The 24,017-nt window shown below is 41.5% G+C and overlaps 1 protein-coding gene across 1 annotated transcript; it reads right to left on the bottom strand.

Moving 5' to 3' along the window:
- Positions 1 to 4,659: 4,659 nt before the first annotated feature.
- LOC144724455 (uncharacterized) lies at positions 4,660 to 21,629 on the bottom strand. Its single transcript, XM_078603589.1, has 11 exons — positions 21,415 to 21,629; positions 19,373 to 19,786; positions 17,516 to 17,670; positions 17,205 to 17,393; positions 16,064 to 16,133; positions 12,888 to 13,151; positions 11,761 to 11,785; positions 11,090 to 11,160; positions 10,734 to 10,792; positions 8,460 to 8,496; positions 4,660 to 6,638 (listed from the first exon to the last, which is right to left on the bottom strand). Exons 1-11 carry the CDS (start codon positions 21,473 to 21,475, stop codon positions 6,532 to 6,534), a joined length of 1,452 nt encoding a protein of 483 aa, XP_078459715.1. The 5' UTR covers positions 21,476 to 21,629; the 3' UTR covers positions 4,660 to 6,531.
- Between the last annotated feature and the right edge of the window lie 2,388 nt (positions 21,630 to 24,017).

Genomic DNA, 24,017 nt, shown 5'->3' with positions numbered 1-24,017 from the left:
AGCTGAGTTTTCGATATATATTGTAGTCTATTGAAAACAATTTTAGAGACGCCAGGAATCAAGACATTGCAGTAATCCAAGCTTGATTAAATAAAGGCATGCACTAAGATCATGGAAGGGACAGCATGGGGGTCTAAGTTAAGCGGTGTTGCGTAAATGAAAAAAAACAAGAGATATTGGTAATGGATGTAAGATTACAAAAGTTGACATGCCAAACTGGGGTCCAGGATACCACCCAAATGTCTGACCTCAGCGAAACACCGAATTACAGTCCCCTATATGGCCAGACTAAAACCATCCAATTTACGCACTTGATGTGGAGAGCCCAACAACATAATCTCTGTCTTGTCACAATTTAATTGATGAAAGTTTAGGTGCATCCACGACTTGACCTCAGCAAGACAACGTTAAAGTATGGAAGCTGCTACTTTAGTATGAGTCGTAGTCTTAAGATACATTTGTAGTAGTCAGCATAAAAGTGAACATTTTAGCCACGACGACGAAAAAGTGTAGCCAAGCGGTAGCATATAGAGGCTGAACAACATTGAGCCTTGAGGAACCCCAGAGGACACTAAACCATTAACAGAGAAATAGTCACCCATTGAGACAAACTGCTCTTTTTTGGACAAGTATGACATGAGCCAACAGAGAGCAGTACATGAGATGCCTACAGAAGTCTCAAGACGATTTTGCAAACTAAAATGATCAAGAGTGTCGAAATCAGCACTAAGATCGAGAAGTGCCAAGATGGCGAGTCAACCGGAATCAAAATCACAAATAAATAATTTACAACTTTAACAAGTGCTGCTTCTGTACTATGCATCGCTTTAAAGTCCGACTGAGCCACCACATGCTCTAGAATTTTAGCCAAAAAGGTAGATTGGATGTTGGCCTATAATTTGCTAGACTTTCAGGGTTCAAGATGTGGTTTCTTAAGTAATGGCATAACGGAAGGCAATTTAAAAGCACGAGGTACCGCCGTGGTCACCCCATTATAGGCATAAGCAGGGGACAAATTGCATGGAAAACCGATGCCACCAGAGAAGTTAGAATATGATTTAGAGCACAAGTTGCAGGCTTTACTTTCGAGGCAAGGTTAGAGATGTGTGATGGGGGTGGCATGGTGAATGAAGTCAAAGAAATACCAGGAAAAAAATCAGCTGATTGTGACTCAGGAGTGGAGAGGCAATTCATGTTTTGCCTCGTGGCGATGTTAACTACTTCGCCTGGCATACAGGAGGCCGTGGGTTCGATCCCGACCCCGACCCTGATTGAGGTTTCCCAAACCCATTTGCATCAGTCCCCCCTCTTCCCACATGATGGAATCACGAACCTACTGCCCGTGGTACGATAATTCCTCCACCCTCTTTACAACCACCCCATTACTCATGGAGAGTGTGAACAGATGGCTGTTTGATGACAAAGTACCCAAGTGGGTGTTTAGTTTTGGTGGGGCTGACAGTAAAGCCTCATCTCTTTGTGGCAAACTCCAGGGTTCAGCAGCAGTCTCAGAATCCTCAGAGTAAGCTGCCGTACTTAAGTCACCAGCAGACGTAACTATCCATGGGCATCGATCAGCTTCCCATTATTGCTATACCAGACGTAAATTGCATTTTTGCAGCCACGAATGGATTTTAAAACCCCCGTGGTAAAAGAGTATGTTAGATGGGGTTGAAGCTGGAACACATAAATGTCATCCGAGGAGACCCCTTTCCAAGGGGACTGCGGTCATTCCCCAAGGCTTTCCCCAACACAACAAGCAGACACCGACCCTGCATGTTGTGTTTCGTTTGTTGTCCTTCCCCCGCGAACCTCCAATTAGTACGGTTGGCTACATACGGTGCGAAAGAAGTTCACCATACAGGTACATATGGCGCCACGGTGGCGAGACGTTAAGTACCTCGCCTCTTATACAGGAGGTTGTGGGTTCGATCCCGACCCTAATGTCGGTATATTTTGAGTTTGCATGTTCTCCTGGTTCTCCGGTACCTGCGGGTTTTCGCTCCACATTTAGAAACGTGCGTTTATAGTATTTGGCTGCTATAAATGTCCGCATGATAAGCCACTTCGTTGAGCTATCATTTATGGCCAGGTCGCTTCTGAAAAAGAGCTAATTAACTCCGTGGGCTTTACCTGGTAAAAGAAAAAAGAGTTTTGTTTAAATAAAAAATAGTTTTAGTGGAATACATTTTGGAATGAAAACATTCAAGAAGCGTATTGCATTAGACGATGGAGCCAGGTAAGATTGGTTTATAATTAGATTTGAACATTTGATCAATTGTTGAAAAAAAGTTATTGGATTTTTATATCCATCCATCATGCGCATAAAGACTGCGGATTATGCCAAATTTAAGGCATCCCTATAAATATCCCGACGTTGCTTCCATATCTGAAAATGTATCTCCAGGCTTCAATTCCTCTATCTACGCCCAAGCTTTCTTCTCCCCGATGTGTTTAAGGGGCGCAGATGGTCAGTATACCGGGGAGATCGCCGATTGTAAGTTTACAAGACGCGATTTAAGTTGCACCAAAGAGTCAAGTATTAGATTGCGATGAATTGTAGAGAAGAAACTTGTCTTCCAAAGAATAAGGATGTCGAAATTGACTCGGCATACCTCGTTGTGTTTATAGATTTTAAGTTCCTATAGTTGATTGTACGTTTGATTCCGGTCAAGGAAAGTGACAAATCAAGTTAAAAAAGAATGGCAACGTTATCAGATAAAGCAACATTGCACGACTTTAAATTAAATATGGGCAAGCAAGACGTAATAATTAGATCAAGGGTATGACCAAGATTGCGAGTGGGAGAGTTTCGCATGTTTGGATGAAACCAAAACAATCCAGAATGGGCTAAAAATTCCTCCGCAAATCAACATGAATATTAAAATCACCTCAGAGTGACGTGCGATGAAATAATGGCAGTAAAGTGGAAAATTTTGTAAAAATGACGGCGTTATTACCACACCCACTTAGCCCATGCCCCACCAGACCGCAACTGTTGCTGCCTCGTCGGCACTCTGCGTGCACCTTTTTCCAGGATATCGTGGCCAGTGACGTCACGCTGCTACAGTGGAGGGCAGCTGACGAGGGTGAAGAAAATGCAGATACCCAAAGAGTGAGCTCCAGGGCTTCTGTTGGTGGTGGTACCGCAAGTCATCCCACGCAGCTCGCTAGAATAAGCACTAATGGAATAATAAACTCAATTAAATAAGACATATACGGATAATAAAATAACATAATTGCTAAATGATAGTTATTCGATTGGCAGGTTGCGTGTGGTGGTGTAAAATGTGGGTACTCCGACTTCTAAGACATCTGGCCTGTGTAGAAGAGCAGCCCAAATAACCGCGACGAGGCCTCTCCAGAGCTCCCTGAAGTGGAGGCCCTTCTGCCAGCAGTGACAGAAGGGCCTCCAGTCAATAATTCCGCCTTTATCTCCATCTACCACCTAATTACAGCACAGTCTATGGCTCCAGTCATGTCATATGTATTACTGCCTGTGTACAGACTCATTTTGGGACAATTTAAAGTTTCACGTTTATTTCGTTCAGCCAGGTGGGTACTCGAGAGACGAGGATAAGTCTCACTTGCAAGTGCAAGCCAGGCCACCAACGTTACAAAAGCAAAAACCACGAACACAGGCAGAACAAAAATGAAGCAAATAGAAATCAGAAGGAAAAGCAATCGCGTCACAAGAGAAATCGAAAGAGTGCACAAACGTCATCAGTATTAAACCAAATATATTTCCATGAAAAAAACGTGGCTCGGCGTACATGCTGGTGTCCTTGCTGAGTTCGTCTGTGGCTTATCCAACTACTGCACGGCTGCCACATATTAGAGGCCATCTGTCCCGAACACAAAAACTCAACACATTCGTCAATAACACTGCCTTAAAATAAATACATACAATTGGCGACGTTTCAAATAATGGCACTTCATTATAGCACATAGAGATGCCAATATGGATTAATAATCGGCGAAGCATCGCCAATTGTTTAATTGTTTTACTTTGTGCTCGTGCACCACTGCCAGTTACGCAACAGCGTCACCAAGTAGCTTGTCCCTAACACAAGCACTTGCAGATCCAGTGCCTTACTGCACATCTGTGAAAAATTACTTCATAGCTCATCGGATTTCTTGAGGAAATAAAATGAAGATTCTGATTCTGATATGCCAGTGAAAAAAAACTACATCGCAGAATCTCTATAAACTCCCGGTGTTATGTGTATTAACTTATTTAACGAATTGTATGCGTTATTGAGTTCATGAATGACCTTGAGAATACGGATAAGTTTTTATACCACAACATTCAAAGTAGAAAGACAAAACACTAAGTGCGTCAACGAACTTTTGTACACCATTGATGCGTAATTTATTTAAACCCTTAAACTATGTTAAGTAAAATTCAGGAACGTTTCAAATGGGAGGTTGATATCAAGAGGCTGATGTGGAGTTATCTAAGCAAGTCCCAACTGCGGAGTGTAAATATTCGTGAGTTTAAGAATTATTTTATTGTGAAAGTTACTGGAGTTTTATATCAAATTGATTCAGACGTTACAATGACGCAAGCGGAGGCATAGCCACGTGCAGGTATTTTATGAACGGTTCCTTGTGTATATCGACTACAATTGAGATGCGTTAACGAAACGAAACTTCGGGTCATCTGAACTTTTTATTAAATCGATCCTAAAGGACGACACGACATGGCACATTACATTACTTCCTCGCCTTTCCTGCCACAATGGTGTCACGTGAGATTGGGTGACGTCACTTTTTTAGTGCAAAGACATGCAATCATTACATTATGAAAATGATTCGAAAATCGAAAGAAACGATGCGAAACAATTATTAAAATTAGATGTTTGTGTTAGTCGAAAATCATCACTATTGTATATATTGTAATTGTAGTTTTTTTTAGAATAACATTGTAAATAAGCCATCATCGTGTCTCCTGTTCCGAAAGTCAGGAACTGGGAATGTTTGTAATGTATCAATTCCCTTCGCTTCGAAGTTAAAGGATAAAGGAGTAGCCCTGAAATCGGCTCGCCTGCTCACGCCACCGCTGGCGGAAGGGCCTCTACTAATGGGTCCTCTAGAGCAGCGGTCCCCAACCCCCGGGCCACGGACCGGTAGCGGTCCGTGGCCCGGTCCGTGGCCTGTTAGGAACCGGGCCGCACAGCAGCAGGAGGTGAGCGGTGAGTCCGCGCGTGGAACCGCCCCCATTATTTTATTATTTACCACTTCCGTCCGGCCTCTTTCCCGCACTGCGCACTCGTCTCAGTCACAGTTTTGGTAAGCCCACAAGCTCTAGCCCCTAGTAGCCACAATGAGTAAAACAAACGTCGCTGGAGAGCTTCTTTGAAAAGGGGGAAAGACCCAATGATGACCCCCGCCCCCGTCCGTGAAAAAATGTGTCTTCCACGAAACCGGTCCCTGGTGCCAAAAAGGTTGGGGACCGTTGCTCTAGATCAGGGGTGGGGAACCATTTTTCTGCCAAGGGCCATTTGGATATTTATAACATCATTTGCGGGCTATACAAAATTATTAACGTAAAAACTAGCCTGTTATATTTGGTCAAACGTTTAATTAACTCACCCCTAATGTGATGGCTGGAACTGCATCTGTTTGGTGAGGCGTATGATGTTAGCTGGTATTGATGATGTTGGTACTCGCAACTGCTTTTCCAGGTTTGCTCCTAGATTTATTGAATTTCAAGTCCCTTGGCAGGGCCAGACCAAATTGTTTCACGGGTCTTATACGGCTCGCGGGCCGGACGTTCCCCACCCCTGCTCTAGAGGGCATTTGGTCTACTCTTCCACGTTGACCAAGACATTTAATAACATTCCCCATTGTTTCAACTTCTCGATTTCCCAATGTGCTAACCGTTACTTCACGACAGTATCCGATCTCAGCAATAAGGCATTCAATATTTAATTCGCTGGCAAAACCTGGACTAGTGGACACATACTGTTGCTCGTATTTGGATAATATAATAATTGCACAGTATCAAACATGATCTACATTTTTGTAAAAAAAATAAGAAGAAAAGTACAATAAACATTGCAGTATTTTATTGTCAAAAATACACCTTACATGTTCCATACGGCCTCTATGTAAATCTACTTGGAAATGCATCGTCTGTACTACAGTAAGGTGAGTTGCTTGCATGTTGCATACAGTCAACATGAACACAACAAAGGGTGAGATTTGAACTACAAAATCTAAATATCCACAGAGCATATTATCCCACTGCACCAATGTTTCACTTTAAAATTGCTTATATCGGTTTTAATATTTATAACAACCATTGAGAAAACACAACGTATTAAATTATTGTATATATAATGAATACCATATGAATTATCCCACACTTATAGATAGAAAAATATATAATCAAACGTTATTCATTTGGAAGGCTGAATATATGCTGTACAATTTAGGACATAAAGACAGTGTAGGAACCAATATTACTTTGAAGCAATATAAATGAATGCTAGGCGTAACAAGATTCAACATTTGAAATATATAAAATCATTCTTTGGTCTTGGGATCTTCATTATTGGCAGCAGCAGGATATTGCAATACGCTGTACACGCATTCAGGTGGCGGGGTTGGCGTCTGGTAATTTTGCTCATTTTCTGTAAAAGTAAATGTGTTAATGTTGTTCAGAAGACGTTCAGATAGAAGTTTACCACCCAAGTGGAACCAGAGCCATGCAGCCAGCTGACAACAGGGGGCAGAAATGTGTTGTGTAACGCTTTGTATGAGTAATGCATGATTCCGTGTGCATCTGCCACAATCCCTGTGTACAATTCCATGCATTCGTTTTGCAAGTCTGCCCTTAAAGTGGAAATGAGTCACTTAATATGTAAAATGCCATACGGTATAGTATAACATAGCAACAGTGTTGTTAACCAGTTATTTGTTAAACCAATTGTGTTTTACTTCCATGTATGGTGTGAAACACCACATTAACATTGTAATATCACAATATGTCCGATTATTTATTTACTTGTTGCCATCATATTGCAATCTTTAAGATGATTAACAGGAAACGGTGCGGGTGCTTTTTCAGCATTTTCTGTCGCCAAAATACCAAAGGTCGGTAGTCGACATTTCTAGCTCCATTTCTGCCACGCAGTTCTGGGAACACACGTCAACAGTTTTTAAAGGCGATATTCCTCTTCGAATAATTCTGCTTACATTTTTATCCGATAAAATAATTAGGCTGCCTTAAGCACCGTGGTGTCAGGGAAATGTTCTGGTCTCTGGTGATAACATTAAGGAGATTTCCACTGGAAGATAAAATACAAGCTGTACTTGTAGCAGATAACATTCCAAGACGGACGGATTTTGCTTATACTGGAAGATTTCAATTAAGTTTACTGTTGTGGTAGATGTCTTCCTTGTTTATATTTAATTGTACTACTGTTAATTGAACAAATTCTTTGGTAAAGCTGCATTGGCAGTGGTGCAAAAAGCACAATTAATAAAAACAAATCTGAACACAATCGTCAATAAGACCTGGCTACAATTGATAGCTCAAAGAAGATGGCTAAAGTGGAAATATATAGCAGCCAAATACTCTAAATGCGTGTTTCTACATGTTGAGGGGAAAAACGAGAGAACCCAGAGAAAACTCCACGCGACCATGGAGAGAGACATGCAAACATCAAATGTACAGCAGGTGTCAGGCTCGGACATGACTCCTTCCAGTTTGGTGTTTTAACATATTAACATCTCGATTTAAAGCTTTCGTGATTGCAGGGATGCATATTCTTGGTTCTTTCGGTAAAGTCACGTAGAAGGGAAATAATAAAATAATAAAAATAAAACAATACAAATCTCACGACGTTTCGATTGCAACGCAAGCAATCATCATCAGGTATGAAAACCACGCAAGAAAATTTGAAAAAAGTGGCTGTGGTTTTCACACCTGATGATGATTGCTTGTGTTGCAATCGAAACGTCGTGATAATTGTATTGTTTTATTTTTATTATTTTATTATTTCCATTCTACGTGACTTTACCGAACGAACCAAGAATATCTTAACATCTGTTTTATCGCCAGAAATGGGAAAGCCCTATTATCATAATGTAATGCTGGCAAAGGAGGTCTCATGATATAACTGCTCACCCCGAGCTCTCAATGTCCTGATAGTGCCCTGTCTTTGTGCTTTTCGCCTTTTGGCGTCCTCTGGTCTAACACTGTGTGAGACTCGGCTCTAAAGAAAGCTGTCTCTGGTGTGGACCAATCAGTTTAAAAGACAATGCACATACTGTCAGAGCATGTGTTTTTTGTTTGCATGTTTACCACTAGTATATGTCGTTAATGCAGACATGATTCCTTGCAAAGGTTTCAGTTTGGTGTTTTCACATCTTAACACCTGTTTTATTGCCAGAAAGGGGAAAACCCGATTATTATAATAATAAGACCCTGGGTATCTGCAGTCTCTTACCTGGTGATCTCATCCGTGAAATATCTTGACTTCCCATCTAAAATACATTATGCACATACCAAATTCGGATTATTACGTTGATAAAATGGAAAGGTTTTCTTTTTAAATGTAAATGCTTTCAAAGCCATACAAAGCACTAACTTTAGGTCACAAGATGCAAATTACACATTGTTTTGTTATGATTGTTTGCATAATTCTATTATTGCAGTTAGCAAACCTAAGCTAATACCTTCATAGAGTAATGTCCGTCATTTAAAGTTACTTTTGTGTTTAGTTTGTTGTGCATCCCCCGCACCTCCGATTAGCGTGGCTGGCTACGTACGGTGCGAAAGAAGTTCAACATACATACATACAAACTATTTATCAAAACGAAAACGTATTAATCCCTTCATTTAATTCATGTCACTAGCCCAATTTGATCAATCTGTTGCATATTGGAAGGCATGGCACTTCATGTGTTATGCCACCCTCCATTCACAACAGGTATCCTGTCATTGAAAACTCCCCCTATACACACACCGCTTTAGTGCGTAACAATGACACTTTTGTGTAACAAACACTGTATTTCCATAACAAATATGTCATGTTTTTTTTTTTATTTGCGTATTTTAAGATATCAACACGCGTTACCTACAGCTCGTCGAAATTAAATCCCAAACACAATGAAGTCGAATGGGCAGGGGCGGCGCTAGACTCGCTGCGAGCAACTGGTGCCCAAGGGTGGACCATGCAATCGGTACCCCCAAACCCCAAAGGGCAGATCTAGGCGGAGGTTTTTGATAAACTGTGAAACATTTTGCCCCTATTTCCCGTTGAATTTTTTAAAAGTGTATTTGTTTAAACAAAGGCATAATTACGTGGGTTAATCTTAATGTTGGAGCTTTCGTGACTGCAGGAATTATTCTTTGGTTCTTTCGGTAAAGTCACGTATAAAGATAAAATAATAAATTAAATAATAGCATACTACGACGTTTCGATTGCAACACAAGCAATCATCATCAGGTATAAAAGAAATATCAACAAAAATCTAACCAAAAAACTATAGACAGACATATAAGCAGACAGACATCATAAAGATACACAGAGAGAGAACACGTATCGGCACAAAGAGAGAGGTCGTCTCTGTGACGGGGCCTTAAATATAGAGAGGGGCGGGGGCGGAGAGAGGGAGGGGGCAGATAAAAAATTAGCATGTCAATGAGTGGACAACAACGTGGTACGGTACGCAAGCTTGAAAATTAGGAGAAAGACACACTAAAATTAAATAACCTAGTAAAATATCGAAATGTAATGTAATGCAACACAGAGAGTCGGTCAACACACAATTAACGCATAGCCCGGTTGATTACGTATTTCAAAGATTGCTAAGTTAGAATTTAAGTGTGAAAATTCCAAAGAGAGGACACAGGCAGAGAGAGAAAACAAAAACCAGAGAGAGAGAAAAAAGATAAGCTCAACCGGGCTATGTGTTTTACTAGGTTATTTAATTTTAGTGTGTCTTTCTCCTAATTTTCAAGCTTGCGTACCGTACCACGTTGTTGTCCACTCATTGACATGCTAATTTTTTCTCTGCCCCCTCCCTCTCTCCGCCCCCGCCCCCTCTCTATATTTAAGGCCCCGTCACAGAGACGACCTCTCTCTTTGTGCCGATACGTGTTCTCTCTCTGTGTATCTTTATGATGTCTGTCTGCTTATATGTCTGTCTATAGTTTTTTGGTTAGATTTTTTTTGCTATTTCTTTTATACCTGATGATGATTGCTTGTGTTGCAATCGAAACGTCATAGTATGCTATTATTAAATTTATTATTTTATCTTTATACGTGACTTTACCGAAAGAACCAAAGAATAATTACGTGGGTTGTCCGTCTGTCTGTCCAACCAATACATTCTCAGACATTTTGAGAAATTAATTATAATGAATATTCCCTCTGTACACGCACAACAATTGAAATAATGACATCTCCGTTATTTTATTTTTAAAAATGTATTTTTTGGCGCTCCACTTAACTTGGCGCCCTAGGCGACCGCCGAGTTCGCCTCTGTGAATGGGTGGCCGGCCCTGAGAATTGGCGTAACACGCTTAACGCTCACGCCCAATTTTCCGAGTCAAGATGCAAGAGTTCATATCGTCTCGGCATTTCCCCCCGTTCTACACTGGATGCACGGTGAAATATAGTGGACGTTAATTAATAATAAAAATGGCAGGCTTACACGAGGGAGGGAAAGTGTATGGAAATGTCACTGCTGTGGCACTTTTGAAGGTCAACTCTTACCCTGAGCTGAATTGCTGTTTCACCCGGTGGCAGCGTGCCAGGCTCTGTCTTGAGGACGCCTGTGTGCATTATCAAGAGGCACGGTGCGAAAGAAGTTTAACATATGGTACGTACATTATGGAAGGGCCCCCACTAGAGGGGGCCCGAGACAGCCACATTCGAGTGTATTTGGCCTACTCTTTCACACGGGCCAGACATGCTGGAGATGGACATACCCACACTTTACCCCATCACACGCGGCAGTGTGAATAACACAGTACTGTACCAACATACAACACAATATTGCAATGAATGAGGGGGGCACAGTGCTAAACTGCGCTATGCACACGCACATTTGTATTTAAACAAAACCATACCACATATTTCTTGTGATGAAACGTACGAATTGTTTATCCGTATTTGAAGAATCTTCTCACCTGTTTCAGAACTAAAACAATAAACAGCACGGTCCATGATAGGTTTAACCTCATTAAGCAGTGCGGTCCACTGTGGTACACACATATTTAGCATTCAATCCATAAAAAACGACGCTTCCAGCATGCAGAGTAAAACGTCGGACACCATGGCGATCTACAGAACTACACCGAATATGCACTAAGCAGCACAACTGGGGAAACAAACGGAAAATGTAGTCCCCAGGACGAGGTCAGGCGTACACAATGCATTGCGCCAGGTGACAGTGTTTCCCGGTAAGCCGTGACCAAATGACACCAATAATGTAATGTTTGTTTTCCAGTCACTAAAATGCCATGGCGACGGAGATCTTATTTTTAACCCCGAGTGGCATTTGTTGAACAAAACAAATGTCAGAGACTACGTTGCCAGCGGTGTAGGAGCACATAGTACATTACTGTACAAAATACAATCTCACCCCCTTAATCGGTAACACTACCTCAAACAAAATGTTATGTTTTAGCTAAATAACAAAGATACATTTAGTCATTGACCTATGATAATTTGGTCCGATACTATTCGACTAGCGGCCCTACAAAATATATTTTAAGATGCATGGTTTGTCCATATTTACCTGTGATATTTGTCCTGTACAATACCTGCAAAAACACGAATATTTTATACAGTAATTAGATTTTTGTGATTTCACAATAAAATCAGTCGGCCCAGTGATGTCCCTTGCTCTTTGCAGTATTTCTATATAGTTCTGTAGTGCGTCATATGCTAATTTTGTTCATGCTTTTGCACACTTAACATTAAAAGATTTTAGCAGCTGTTAATGAATAAAAATACCATGAATATTGACGACGTGAAATACTATGTTGAGTTGAGTGATAAGGCTTCAGCCACAATTAATATCTAGTGATCATTTGTACAATGTATATAAAATACTTCGTATACTGTACTCTATGGCTATCTATAAAAAAAGCAAAGGTGTCTGTGCTTCAGACACACTTGGCATATCCCAAATCTCAGCCTAGGCAATCTTTGGAAAAATGTCCCAATGCAGTATTGACGTCTTGGTGATCTCTAAGTATGTAGCCGGTTAGCATCCTGTAGCAATGTGCATGATTACATGAAACATTACTTTTTCTATTAAATGACCATGTAATATAATAATCTACAACAAAATAGCAGCAGGCCACCTTGGTTGTGTTTCCCATTACTTTAAGAATTTGTCGACAGTTGCTTACGTGTGATTATTTTTGCAGCCTGTGTACTCTGTCCCGTTTCTTTTTTATAACACATTTACTGCTGCAAGTTCGCACAGCACACAGGTATAGTGAGATTATGGGTAAAGCATGAGGCCTGGGTGTTCAAGCAAGGCTTTGATAATAAATAACATTATCTAGTGACTATTTTGCACCTGACAAGTGTCACGGTGTGTATGTTGTATGGATGATGTGTGCGGCTTGGTGAGCTCTTTTGCCCTTGTTCTATGGAAAAATTTAAAGTTTACAACTCTGTAATGTTGTTTCCCCCAAAATGAAATAAGACATTTTTCCTGTGGGATTTGGACTGGAAAACACATTCCAGATATCTGTTTATGGAAACCACTGCTTGTTTAACATTACTCAATTTATATGAAAAAGTGAAAACAATTTCAAATAGTGGAAAGCAGAGAGTAACCCTTTTTGTTCACAGCCTACCCATGACGTTCATTTTACAATTTTGTATTCAGTATTCAGTGGGATCCCTTACGTTTCATGGCGGTTCTTTTTTGGTACAGACAAACGGCAACCAGTGTAGCCGCCAGAAGAGCCAAGGAGAGCAGTGTCCCAACAGGCACCAGCCACTGCAGGGTGTCAGCTATTTGAGCCTGCTTGCTCCCATCCTGGTGCAGAGAATTATAGCTTGTCGTGAAGAGAGCTGTTGTTGGTTCCAGGGTGCTGTTCTCTGTATACGCTTTGACTGCTCCACTTGTAGTCGTGAGGTTGTCACACAGAGCCTTCATGTACAATGTTCCTAAGTAAAAAAATAGAGAAATGTGTGATTTTCAAACTGAATATTTATATCACCTGCAATATTTCAAAATATATTAACACAGAATACAGAACATACCTATAGTTAGAAATGTGAATCGTGTTTTCTTTATTGTGCATTATTAGCACGTTTTCTAAAAATGTAATCATTAAAAAAGAACATACAAAAGTACCAAGAGTCAATACAAATAGTCATAAACGTGGACAGTATTATTCATCATATAATTTTTAATTAGGTCACAATGATTGTGTCAACTTTGTGTTGAAGGAATCTCCACTACTCAACATAGCCGAACAAATGTAATAGCAACGAATGATAGCAAAGCCAAGGCACTTGGCAATGCTTGCCGACTACGGTACAAAATGGTAAAATAAGGGAATGATGGGGTGGGATAGTAAGGCCGTTAGTAATCGGGTTTGGAAAAGGAATGAGACGTGGCAGCAGGGGAAGGAGGCGATGGTGCAGGGGGTTGATGGAGGAATGGGTGGAGTGTGATAGTGGATGAGTCTGATAGACGGGGGTAACGTTAAAGTGGATGGAATGGTATGACGCAGTGGCGGGTCGTGTATTTTACACCGAGGCCTTCAGTGCTATCCTCCCGCAATTAAACCGCCTTCGAATAGCCTCACCATGACACGTGGGCTACAGGCTGTTGTCATTCGACGTAACCACCCCATATTTACAGTGACAGTCACCTTTGTCGAGTGGAATAAAGTGATTTAACACGAGGCTCAACGCCTATGAGAGTTACAATACACTAATTGCAGAGACATGAATACATGGTGACTGTAACCATCAAGGATGTACCACTATTACGCAGTATGACAGGATGCTGCATAACAAATAGACATTGCTTAGCCCAAATCAATGTCAATACCAAAAAAACAAGAACAAACTCACAACAACCAGTTACATTTACTCATACGGCCACCAAGCAAGCAAACATGCCATAAAACACATAACACAATCAGGATTCAACAGGTTTCCCCACAAAAAATGTCAAAGAATACGCCAAACATGGCAAACTCGAAATCTGATTGGTTAAAGAATATGACATCGTCCCCATTTGCTTCAATAGCAGAGGGGATTCACTCGACATTCTGAAGGCCTCTTAGCAGATTTTTCATCCGGAGAGGCGGAGACAGCACAGGTGGAAAATCGTATTGGATAAAAGCTCTAATTTATGAGCTGCACTGGAAGCAGCGCAACTGAGGGACAGAGTAGCAATGAAATGACGTTAATAGACTGATGGGAACGAACTTTGTACAATACATATAGCATTAATGAAAATATATTAAATTATAAAAATATAATTTTCTGATTCTGACAATCTCTAGGCCAGCAGAGAAGGCCTTGCTGGCCCTGACGGCCCGCCTCTGGTATGAAGTGATTGCACGGAATGACAGGGTTAATGGATTGCTAGGCTGAGCGTAGATGAGAGTAGATTGAGGTAGCAAGGGCAGTGGTCTGGTGGCCGGGCAGTTGGGCTGCCCGGAAGGGCATGGGTGAGGTAAGGTTCAGGGAACAATGAAGTAGGGGCAGTGACTAGGGGTTGAGGTAGTGCTCGGGGAACATGGGGGATGGGGTTGTGACTAGGGTAGAGGGGAGCAAGTTGGAGGCTGGGGCTAGGGAGGGGTTAGGTGGTGCAGGTAGGGGTGGCGGAAGAGGAAAGGGAAAAGCAGTAGAGAAAAGAGATAGGACGAGAGGGCAGAGTGAAAAGAGGAAAGCGCGAGGGAGAGTCGGATGTGGAGAGGGAGTTTGTTCCAGTGGAAGGGGGCAAGCTGAGAGGAAGAGCGACAATAGGGGCAGGGCAGTGGAGGGACAGCAAGAAGATGGGCATCTTGTGACCGGAGCGAGCCTGATGGGACTTATGAGGAAATTAGAGAAGAGAGAGAGGTAAGGGGGGGCCAGTAAAGTGAGGTGAAGGGAAGGTTAAAGACAGTGGTGCGTGCAGCTGAGTTTTTAATTTGTTGTAGAGGGGCAAGGACGGAGGCAGGGAGACCGACTAGGAGCGAGTTGCAATAATCCAGATGAGCGAAGACTAAGGGGAGTACACGATAAGTTTGGCAGCGGTGATAGTGATGAAGGGCGTATCTTCCTGATATTGAAAAGATCTTTATTCTACCAGGTAAGGCCCACTGAGCCATATAATAGCTATTTTTTCAGAAGCGATCTGGCTACAAATGATAGCTCAACGAAGTGGCTTATCACGTGAAATTTTTTTGCAGCAAATTACTCCGAACGCATGTTTTGACATGCCACTGCTATGCACTTTTCACAAACTTGCCCCCCTTATTTACACTGCAAATCAAGCATATCAAACCAGGTGATTGTGGAGGCGAGTGTTGGTGGATTGCACAACTGTTGTGAAACTTCCCATGAGAAAATTTTATCCAGCAAAAATGTGGCCTCCACCTGTTCCATCTGCGTGGGATAGAGTGTTACCATCTTGGACGCGTGGGTATTCTCTGGGTGCTCCAATTTCCTCCCTCGTGTAAGCACTCATTAATTGGTCCGTACCACCTTCATGCATAGAGGACCACGGAGCTTGGGCAATTGTAGGTGCCGGCTCGCCGCGTGGCTGCCTTCCCGCTTGTCTGTGGTTCCTTGCACCCGAGTCATTATCACTCTTTGAGGGTGAGTGAGTACTGCACGTGTTATATGTTTAAATGATATTAATACACAGTCAATCAAATTCAATATTGGATGTCTTATGGTAAGAGTTGATGCAACCGTGGTGTTGCCCATTGTGCTCACCATTATACCACGGTAGCAAACAAGCTTAGGAGATACTCTTTGGTTCTTTCGGTAAAGTCACACAGTGGCAAGCATAAATAGAGTTTTTTCATCAAAAATACAAAAAGTACATTTGTCAAGAATACGTGCCACCTTACCATTAAGACAACTTGTTTCTCTGGAGCCTTCACTTGCAGAAACTTGACAATTTTGGGCTTCACGAGCGTCCTAAGAAATATTTAAACCTTTAAAAATTACAACGTATCTTCACATGTTACAAAGTACAGAAAGTAAACATTCCAATTGTATGGTTTAGGAAAATTTGCCATGCATCTGTTACTTATGAATGGAATACAATATAGCATTTATACATTTCACAATAAATCACACGGTTGGATTTAATTATCTGTAAAAAATAAATCTAACATTGTTTATCTGTGGTGTAATTAGTCGATAATTTCGTGATTGTCAACGTTCACACTGGCCATAGCTTAGATTCCTGTACCGTGTGAACGTCACGAGCATTACTCGCTGTCTGCCAAGTTCATTACACCTCCAATCAGCACGGTTGGCTACGTGCGGTGCGAAAGAAGTTCGTCATACGTACATATTCTGAAATCCAAACTTTATTGGCAATGTCGGTGTGCAGCCCGTCTGTCAATCCACTGCTGAACGAGGGCTTCCCCACGCCATTCAGGCAGTGAGGGATATTTGCCCCTACTTCAGCACTTTAGTCAATGGAAGTTGGCGGATGTGGGGCAGCATAGAGCAACAATGTATTTTGCTGTACTGCGCTCTAATGTTGACAACACCTGCTACTGTTTTTGTGCTTGATAGTTGCCCATCCAAGCGCCATTTAGTCACAGTGATGCTTAGCTAATTGGGTTGTGGATTGTCTGTGATTACAAAAAAAGTGAAAACAATGCAGGAATTTAAGGCGTGAGCTGCTCCTAATTCAGCTGCTCCTCACTCGTCAAGGCTCAGTGGCTCGGTGTGAACATCGTGACCGTAACACGTTAAGTAATTCGATAAAAAAATTACAAAGAGACTACTTGTTTGACATATTCACTCCCATTCTACATGATGAAGTTAATACATACCATCGGTTTATAGCCTACTTTTAAGTGTTATGAGTTATCTGTGTTTTTGTTTTATCGGTACTGCCCTCCTCCCCCTCAATGTGAGCCTTGCAGAGCGCCATGCGTTCTCCATTCAATACGCCCAGGATGGAGCACTTCACCAGGTTTGAATGGCCCTTCCATAACATGTGATTACATCCATTATTGTATGTTCTGTTACCTTTAAGTGAAGTCTAATTTTTCTTGAGCCATCGATCCATTCTTTCCATTCATACTCGTAATGATTGTGTCCCTCGTAAACATCAATTGAGTCAAGGTACCAATCAGAACCCAGTCCATGTTGGTTATGAGATAAATTAAATTCCGTTATGCATCCAAGATTTTTTGTTTTTATCGTGAAGAAATCAATCTGGAACACATTAACACGTGTCATTTTCTTTCAAAGTCAAACTGCAATACTAAATACAGAACATTTCTGACTAGGGTATGAATTATATGTGCGATGTTTGAAATTAAGGTTTTGAAGCATACCTGATTTCGTTCAAAACAGTTAAATGATGAGTTTGAAAGCTCAGTTTCCAAGTTATTTTTGCTTCCATTTATAAAAATGAAAACACGAGAATCTGTTCCAGCATGTAACAAATCTCCTGTGTGCACCTTTATGATGTAAGTCTTCTCCACCAAAGCTGCAATATATTGACATATGCTGATTAGTGTTCTCAATCAGCTAAATAAAATGTTTCAGTAGCATGTTTCTCATGAGCATTGTCCATTGATAAATTTAAGTCAAACGTTATCGAATATTAACCAAATAAATATCCAATCCACAATGCAAATCTTAAGACTGTGTGGTCAAAAATAAACCACTTAGAGACACGTCTACATCCAGAAGCATACTTCTTTGCCAAATGTTGCAGAAAGCAGAGGCAGAGAGCTGCACACAAATTTATAAATAGAGCGTTATCATATATAAGAGTTGAATCAACCAAAGTGGTATTTTCATCAAAACAGAGGACCTAGTGAGACCAAAAGCTGACAATTAAGAATCTACCAAACATACATTTTGTCATCCATACTGTGTTCAATCACCACCATGCAAGTCATAACACCTTTCCTCGCAATGCTCCACTTTGGAATTCCCTCCCATAATCTTTTTTCTCAAGTTCTTACAACCTTGCTCAATTCTTGAAACCTATTCAATCTTACACATGACAGCCGGCTAGCCGTTTAGAAATATCTAGGCTGGCCTTCCTACAATCCATCCTGGATTTAACCAAGCTGGATTGTGTGAGGAGCTCACAAATCCTTGAAAGATGTAGACAAAGTCCCATCGGTGAGCTTCTCCGGCAGGCAAGGCTTTTGTTCGGCTGGATATAGGGGGCTAAACGGGCGTGGCACGGGCTAGAGAAGGTATGGAGTGATGTGGTACAAGAGGATGTGGAGCTGAGTGGACTTGCCAATGACTGGTACCAGCGGTGCTAAGATCAGCCTCTGAGGAGGAGGCTCGTGAAGCATGCTAATGGACATTTGGAGGCAGTCGCCCTCCAGCAATAACGGAGGACAGAAGAGTGATGCTCACAACAATGAGCGGAGCGCCGGGTGGCTAAAGCACAGCAAGTTGGCACAGTACGGGGCACAGGCCGATGCCAGTCATCTCAGTCAGTCAACCCATGGCATCTGGGTCTGTCCCGTGACCTTCACATGGCCTTAACGTGCACATAGCCTGGCACAAGCACCGTGGTAACATCACCGCCACTTCGTGGCTAATGGCGGTTGTTGTGCTAAGCAACTGAAATGAAAAGGAAGAAGAATCCAGAAATCCTAGGCCAAATGTATGAGTTGGGCAGACTGTGACATACTTGTCAAGTTCTGGCTGAATAAAATTCCACATGATAGATTATTCTCAATTATTTGGCACTGTTCCCCAACGCAACGTGATGAGAGTTCTATTCACTGTCGTCAACAGGCAATCCCAACACAGAAGAGAGGGGCTGGGATTTTGGCAGAGCATCATGAAGCCAAGGTATAATCGCCACCCACAACTAATCTGGATCCAACCAAGACGTGTACATTTTTTTACGTAATGTGACTTAAACAACAGAAAACGCTGCTCTGCATCCTTATCCCCTTTGAGACCAGCATTAACGACTATCACTTAGAAACGTTGACGAATGCACCAACAGGTTTTGTTTTCAGTAAAACATCTATGATCAAGAGTGAGCATCGTAAATAAAATTAATGCATCGTAAATAAAATTATTAAATAAAATGTATTTTCCTTTGTATACGATGTATATAAGGCAGAATTTATCTCTTTTTGACAATCTGCTCTTTTGCGAACTATGCATTGGCTGTTTATTCTTATGGTGTGCATGTTTACGTTTCTTACCCGTCACAGTTAATCTTACACTCGTACTCAGTTGGTTATTGTGTTCAAGCCATGTGTGACTCAACACATTCCAGTCATCCATGGTTGTTGCATTTTTGCACGAATATTCAGCAAGGGAGGCTGCAGCAGCACATCTGTACGTGCCCGAGTCAGAGACCTCTGCGTTCCTTATGTTTAGGTCATGGTTTCTGGAGCAGGAGTACGTCGCGTGTCTGGCTGATGTCCCCTCGTCACTCTCACAAGAGAGCAAAAGGGCTCTGTCCACAGAGCACACGACCACAGGCACCGGTGGGCTGCTGTCTCCTTGTGTCGTCTTGAACCAGACCACCCTGCCTGGCTTCTTGCCGACATCTGTGCCACACGGCAGCCAGGCCCTGTCTCCAACTTCCACAGAGATGGCAGTGTCCAAATTGCCTGCCAAAAGGTGACACATTTAGATAAATATTTCCCAAAAACCTCTATTATCAATTATTTCCAGTTAAGAGTAAATTACAAAATTGCTAATGTAAACGATATAAACACATATTATATAGTCATCATTACTATATACTCAATTTAAGATTCTGCAAGTTAAACATATTTTTCAAGATGTAAGGTTTGAGTGGCTTGAAATTACATGTTCACAGTCTCAGGTTCTAGACAACAACTTGTCAAAGATTTCCTTCAAACCACAATAAAAATCCCTTTATTCATGGTTAAACTTATTTTCGACTCACAACAAATCCACATTTACACGTTTTGCATTGCAGTAAAGTTAATATATATTTTATTGTATTGTTAATATAATAATGAATAAGGCATCATTACATGATTGATGTTTTTAATTTCTGTGTAAAGATGTAATATTGGATTGGAGAAATACATACATTTATATAAATAGTTAAATATTAACCATCTCATTACAACTCCGAATGGATATTAACTATAATGATAGAACTTAACAAAGAAATCAGCAACGTTGGCCCTTTGATTACTATGAAAAAAAAAATCGAATACCATATACAAGTTAACAGTACAAGTTATTTGCCATAGGGATAACAAAAAAACCAGCACAGAATGTATTTTGTATGCACCTATTGAAGCTAGACCACAAGCAAAGTTACGCACGATATACACGAGAAAAAGCAGCTTGGAGAACAGCACGTTTAGAAAGAACAATTTCACGATGAAAATAATCATACCAATGGGTCTAAAGATGTGAGTTTTAAATCGGTACATATTGGCTGCATGACGTGGATCAGAAACATTGACTCAAATTGAAACGAAAATTGAAAATAACACGAAGAATGACACTCAGAGACACAAAGACCAACGTTGAGATCAGACAACCTAGCAAGTTATAAAGGTCATACAGAATGTTACGTAAGTAGGCTTAGACAGGACAAATCACTCAGAATGATGCTGATGGATGAGACTGGTGATTGCAGCTAGATGAGGCAATACACCCGAGTAAGACCACCGTGGAGATGGAGTAATGAAGATTATTTAATGCGAAGGAAATATTTTGTTATGGCATCGAAATAATGTAAAGGATGGAGAGTTTTCATCCAGCAGTGGAATCATAATGGCTGTTCATGATGCTGAACACATTTTGAATTCGAGTTTTAATCAACCCAAACATCCCGGTGAAAGGTTGTGTCAAAATATGCATAATTTAAAAATAAATGAATGCTCAGAAATGTTATCTGACATTTTAAATATAAAATCATATTCTTTGTTTTTATAATTGTTACTTACTCTAAATATAGGAAACAACCCAATTAAACATTGATATAAGCCACTTGTTCATACTTTCAGTAGCATATTAAACGTTATCAATTCATTACAATAACATATTTTTTTAGGATATAGAATTACAATAAGTATTTTACATGCATGAGCTCAAGTTATCATCATTGCAGTAGTCAATCATTTATAAACAGTTTTAGCGTTAAAAACCAAACACGGTACCAACGGTACCAACCGTTTGCGTTGCTGCATACAATAGGCAATTACAAGAGACACTACTGCTGTTTTCACAAAGGGTTTATAGTCGTACTTACTCGCTCTAAGTCCATTTGCTTGCAGGAAATAAATGAAAAGTGTAAGGAAATACACGGCCATTGCGCTTATTTTGAAATAGATTAACTTCACGTTTCAGTACAATTGCCAAGATGCACAGTTGAGGCTGAAGCAGGCTGCTCTCTTCCAGAAAAGGGAAAATAAAGTATTGGCTCTGGCGCATATTGTCTCATATTATAGGGGAACACCGTTGTGATTAAATCTGTGAACAGGAAGTTAATCATGCGTGGTTTTACTTCTTGCAGTGTTAGGGAAAGCCATTTGTTACCACTAATATATGGTCATGCGAGTTGGGACTTCTCAGAAAACTCAACGTGTGCTGACTTTGTACATGCACTCTTATAAATTTGCACATATACAGTGTGTTTGATTGGGAGGTACTTTTACTTCGTGTGTAAATTCAAAACTTTGCACAAGAGATGGTAATACATGCTGGCAGTGAGGGAGCAGGTGTATTTGGGTGGTGTGACATTCATGGGTGGCAGGAGAGAATGGGACAGAGGGGTTCAGGACAGCTAGGAGTGGGGATCATGGGTAAGGAGGCTGAGGGTTTGCAGAGCTCCATTGTCACTGAGCATAACCTGGAGGCACATTTACAAGAGCAACATGGCATAGGACAGGCAGAAGGGAGACAAAGCAATAGGAACTGCGGCTAGCAACAAGTCGGTGGTGTATGTGACTAAATTAAGCTGTGGTAGGCAGTGGACCAAAGCAAGTGGTGGGCTCACATGGCCTGGTATTGGTAGGGCCCAAGGTAGGCAACAAACCAACAGAGCCAACCGTGGAAGGAATCCATAATAGAGGAAATTCTGAAGGGGCATGCGGTTGTCAGGATCTGGGACGCAGGCCAATAAGGTCCGGGGTAGGAGGTAAGTGTGTAGTAGAGACAGTGCGGGTGAAGGAACAGTACCTGACCTCCACAGCTTTGGCATCAACACATACACTTTTTTTCGGATGTAGTTTGTGTTAAGCTTTGCAACGCGTCATTGTAATTCGACGACCACCTGGAGAGCTTAAGATAAGGCCGCCAAGAAGCAAACTCGGCTATTTTTCCGTAAATGTCGTGTGAACTGCACATTTCCTCCTACGTCACTTTTTCATTTGCACACACGGGGTAAAGTGGAGCGGTTTCGGTGGTGAGAAGAGTCAACTGTTGCGCAGTGGTTGCTCGGACTGTGACACCTGCTGCATGCCGGCCCCAAGTTCTGCTTGTAGTCTTTCAGGTCAATCCATAATTATTTATTAAAGTATATAGGTACACTTGTGCCTACATTATTTAGCCTTTTGTGGCCTTAATATGCAGCACTTATGTATTTTAGAAAAGAACGTAATTATATATTGAAAACACAGCCTTACAAGAAAGCCACGACAATTCTTGGTCTGACGAACTACAAAGTCCGGATAGCTTGATGAACAAGGAGCTATGGAGACACACGGAGGAACAGAGCAAGAGACAGGGCTCTACGTGTCGCTTTCGCTGCACGACCGCTCAGGTCCACCGCCTCTTTCCGTTCCACCTTCTGCTACCCCCCCTGCACCCCTAGTCCCCCACGGTCCCCACGGTCTGGGGAAGGAGCGGAAAGTTCGGTGGGGGCCTTGCAATCTGCGCAGTGAGGGCAGGGAGTGCGGCTATTTGGCTGACCCCCTTGCAGTTCTTTGGCTGACCCCCTTGTGGTTCTTTGGCTGACTCCTTGTGGGTCGCCGTTAATTTTTGTTAAACTGAATTTACTTTATTTGGCTCTTTACACTCTCAAGTGTTAGTACAGGCAGTTCCCGCTTTTACGACACAATGCGTTCGTGGAAACCCTGTTGTAAGTGAGACACTACGTTTCCATAGACGCAATGTTACTCCTGTCTTGGTGACAAAATCTCCAGTTAAACTGTAAAATAACTACATCCCATGATGTAGCTGCTCATCCCGAGCTCTCAATGTCCTGATAGTGGCATTGTCTTTATGCTGTTCGCCTTTTGGCGTCCTCTGGTCTCACACTGTTTGAGACTAGGCTCTAAAGAAAGCTGTCTCTGGTGTGGACCAATCCGTTTCAAAGACAATGCATATACTAGCAGAGCTTTTTTTTTGTTTGCATGTTCACCACAAGTATATGTGGTTAATGCAGAAATGATTCCTTGCAGAAAGGTTTAAGTTTGATGTTTTAACATCTTAACACCTGTTTTATTGCCAAAAAGGGTAAAACCTATTCTTATATGTCGAATAACTATGGGGGGGGAAAAACAACTCATGGGAAAAAAAAAACAAATAGATGCAGTTTATTCCATAACCTATTTTATATAATGAAGTCAGAAGTTTTTGTCATCAGCCGTATACCTGCTGTGTTTGTGTACGAGTAGGTCTGCGTGCGATGTGACTCTCGAAATATTTTGGTCAAAGACAAAAACAAACAAATGGTTCTTCTTTGAAAGGTTGCCCACCCTTGGGCTACAAGAAGCTGGGGAAAGAAAGACAACCCAACGTGACTCCAGCACCTCACGGTGTTTAATTTGCACGTGGCCCAGGAGTTACACGTACCTTGTGACTGGAAGCACGTGACCAATTAAACACAAATACTCCCCCACCCTGTATACT

Source organism: Lampetra planeri, chromosome 20 (assembly GCF_965212315.1).
Source record: "Lampetra planeri chromosome 20, kcLamPlan1.2.h2, whole genome shotgun sequence".
NCBI lineage: Eukaryota > Metazoa > Chordata > Hyperoartia > Petromyzontiformes > Petromyzontidae > Lampetra > Lampetra planeri.
Note: the sequence above shows the minus strand (reverse complement) of the source record. Positions and strands in the feature narration are given on the sequence as shown.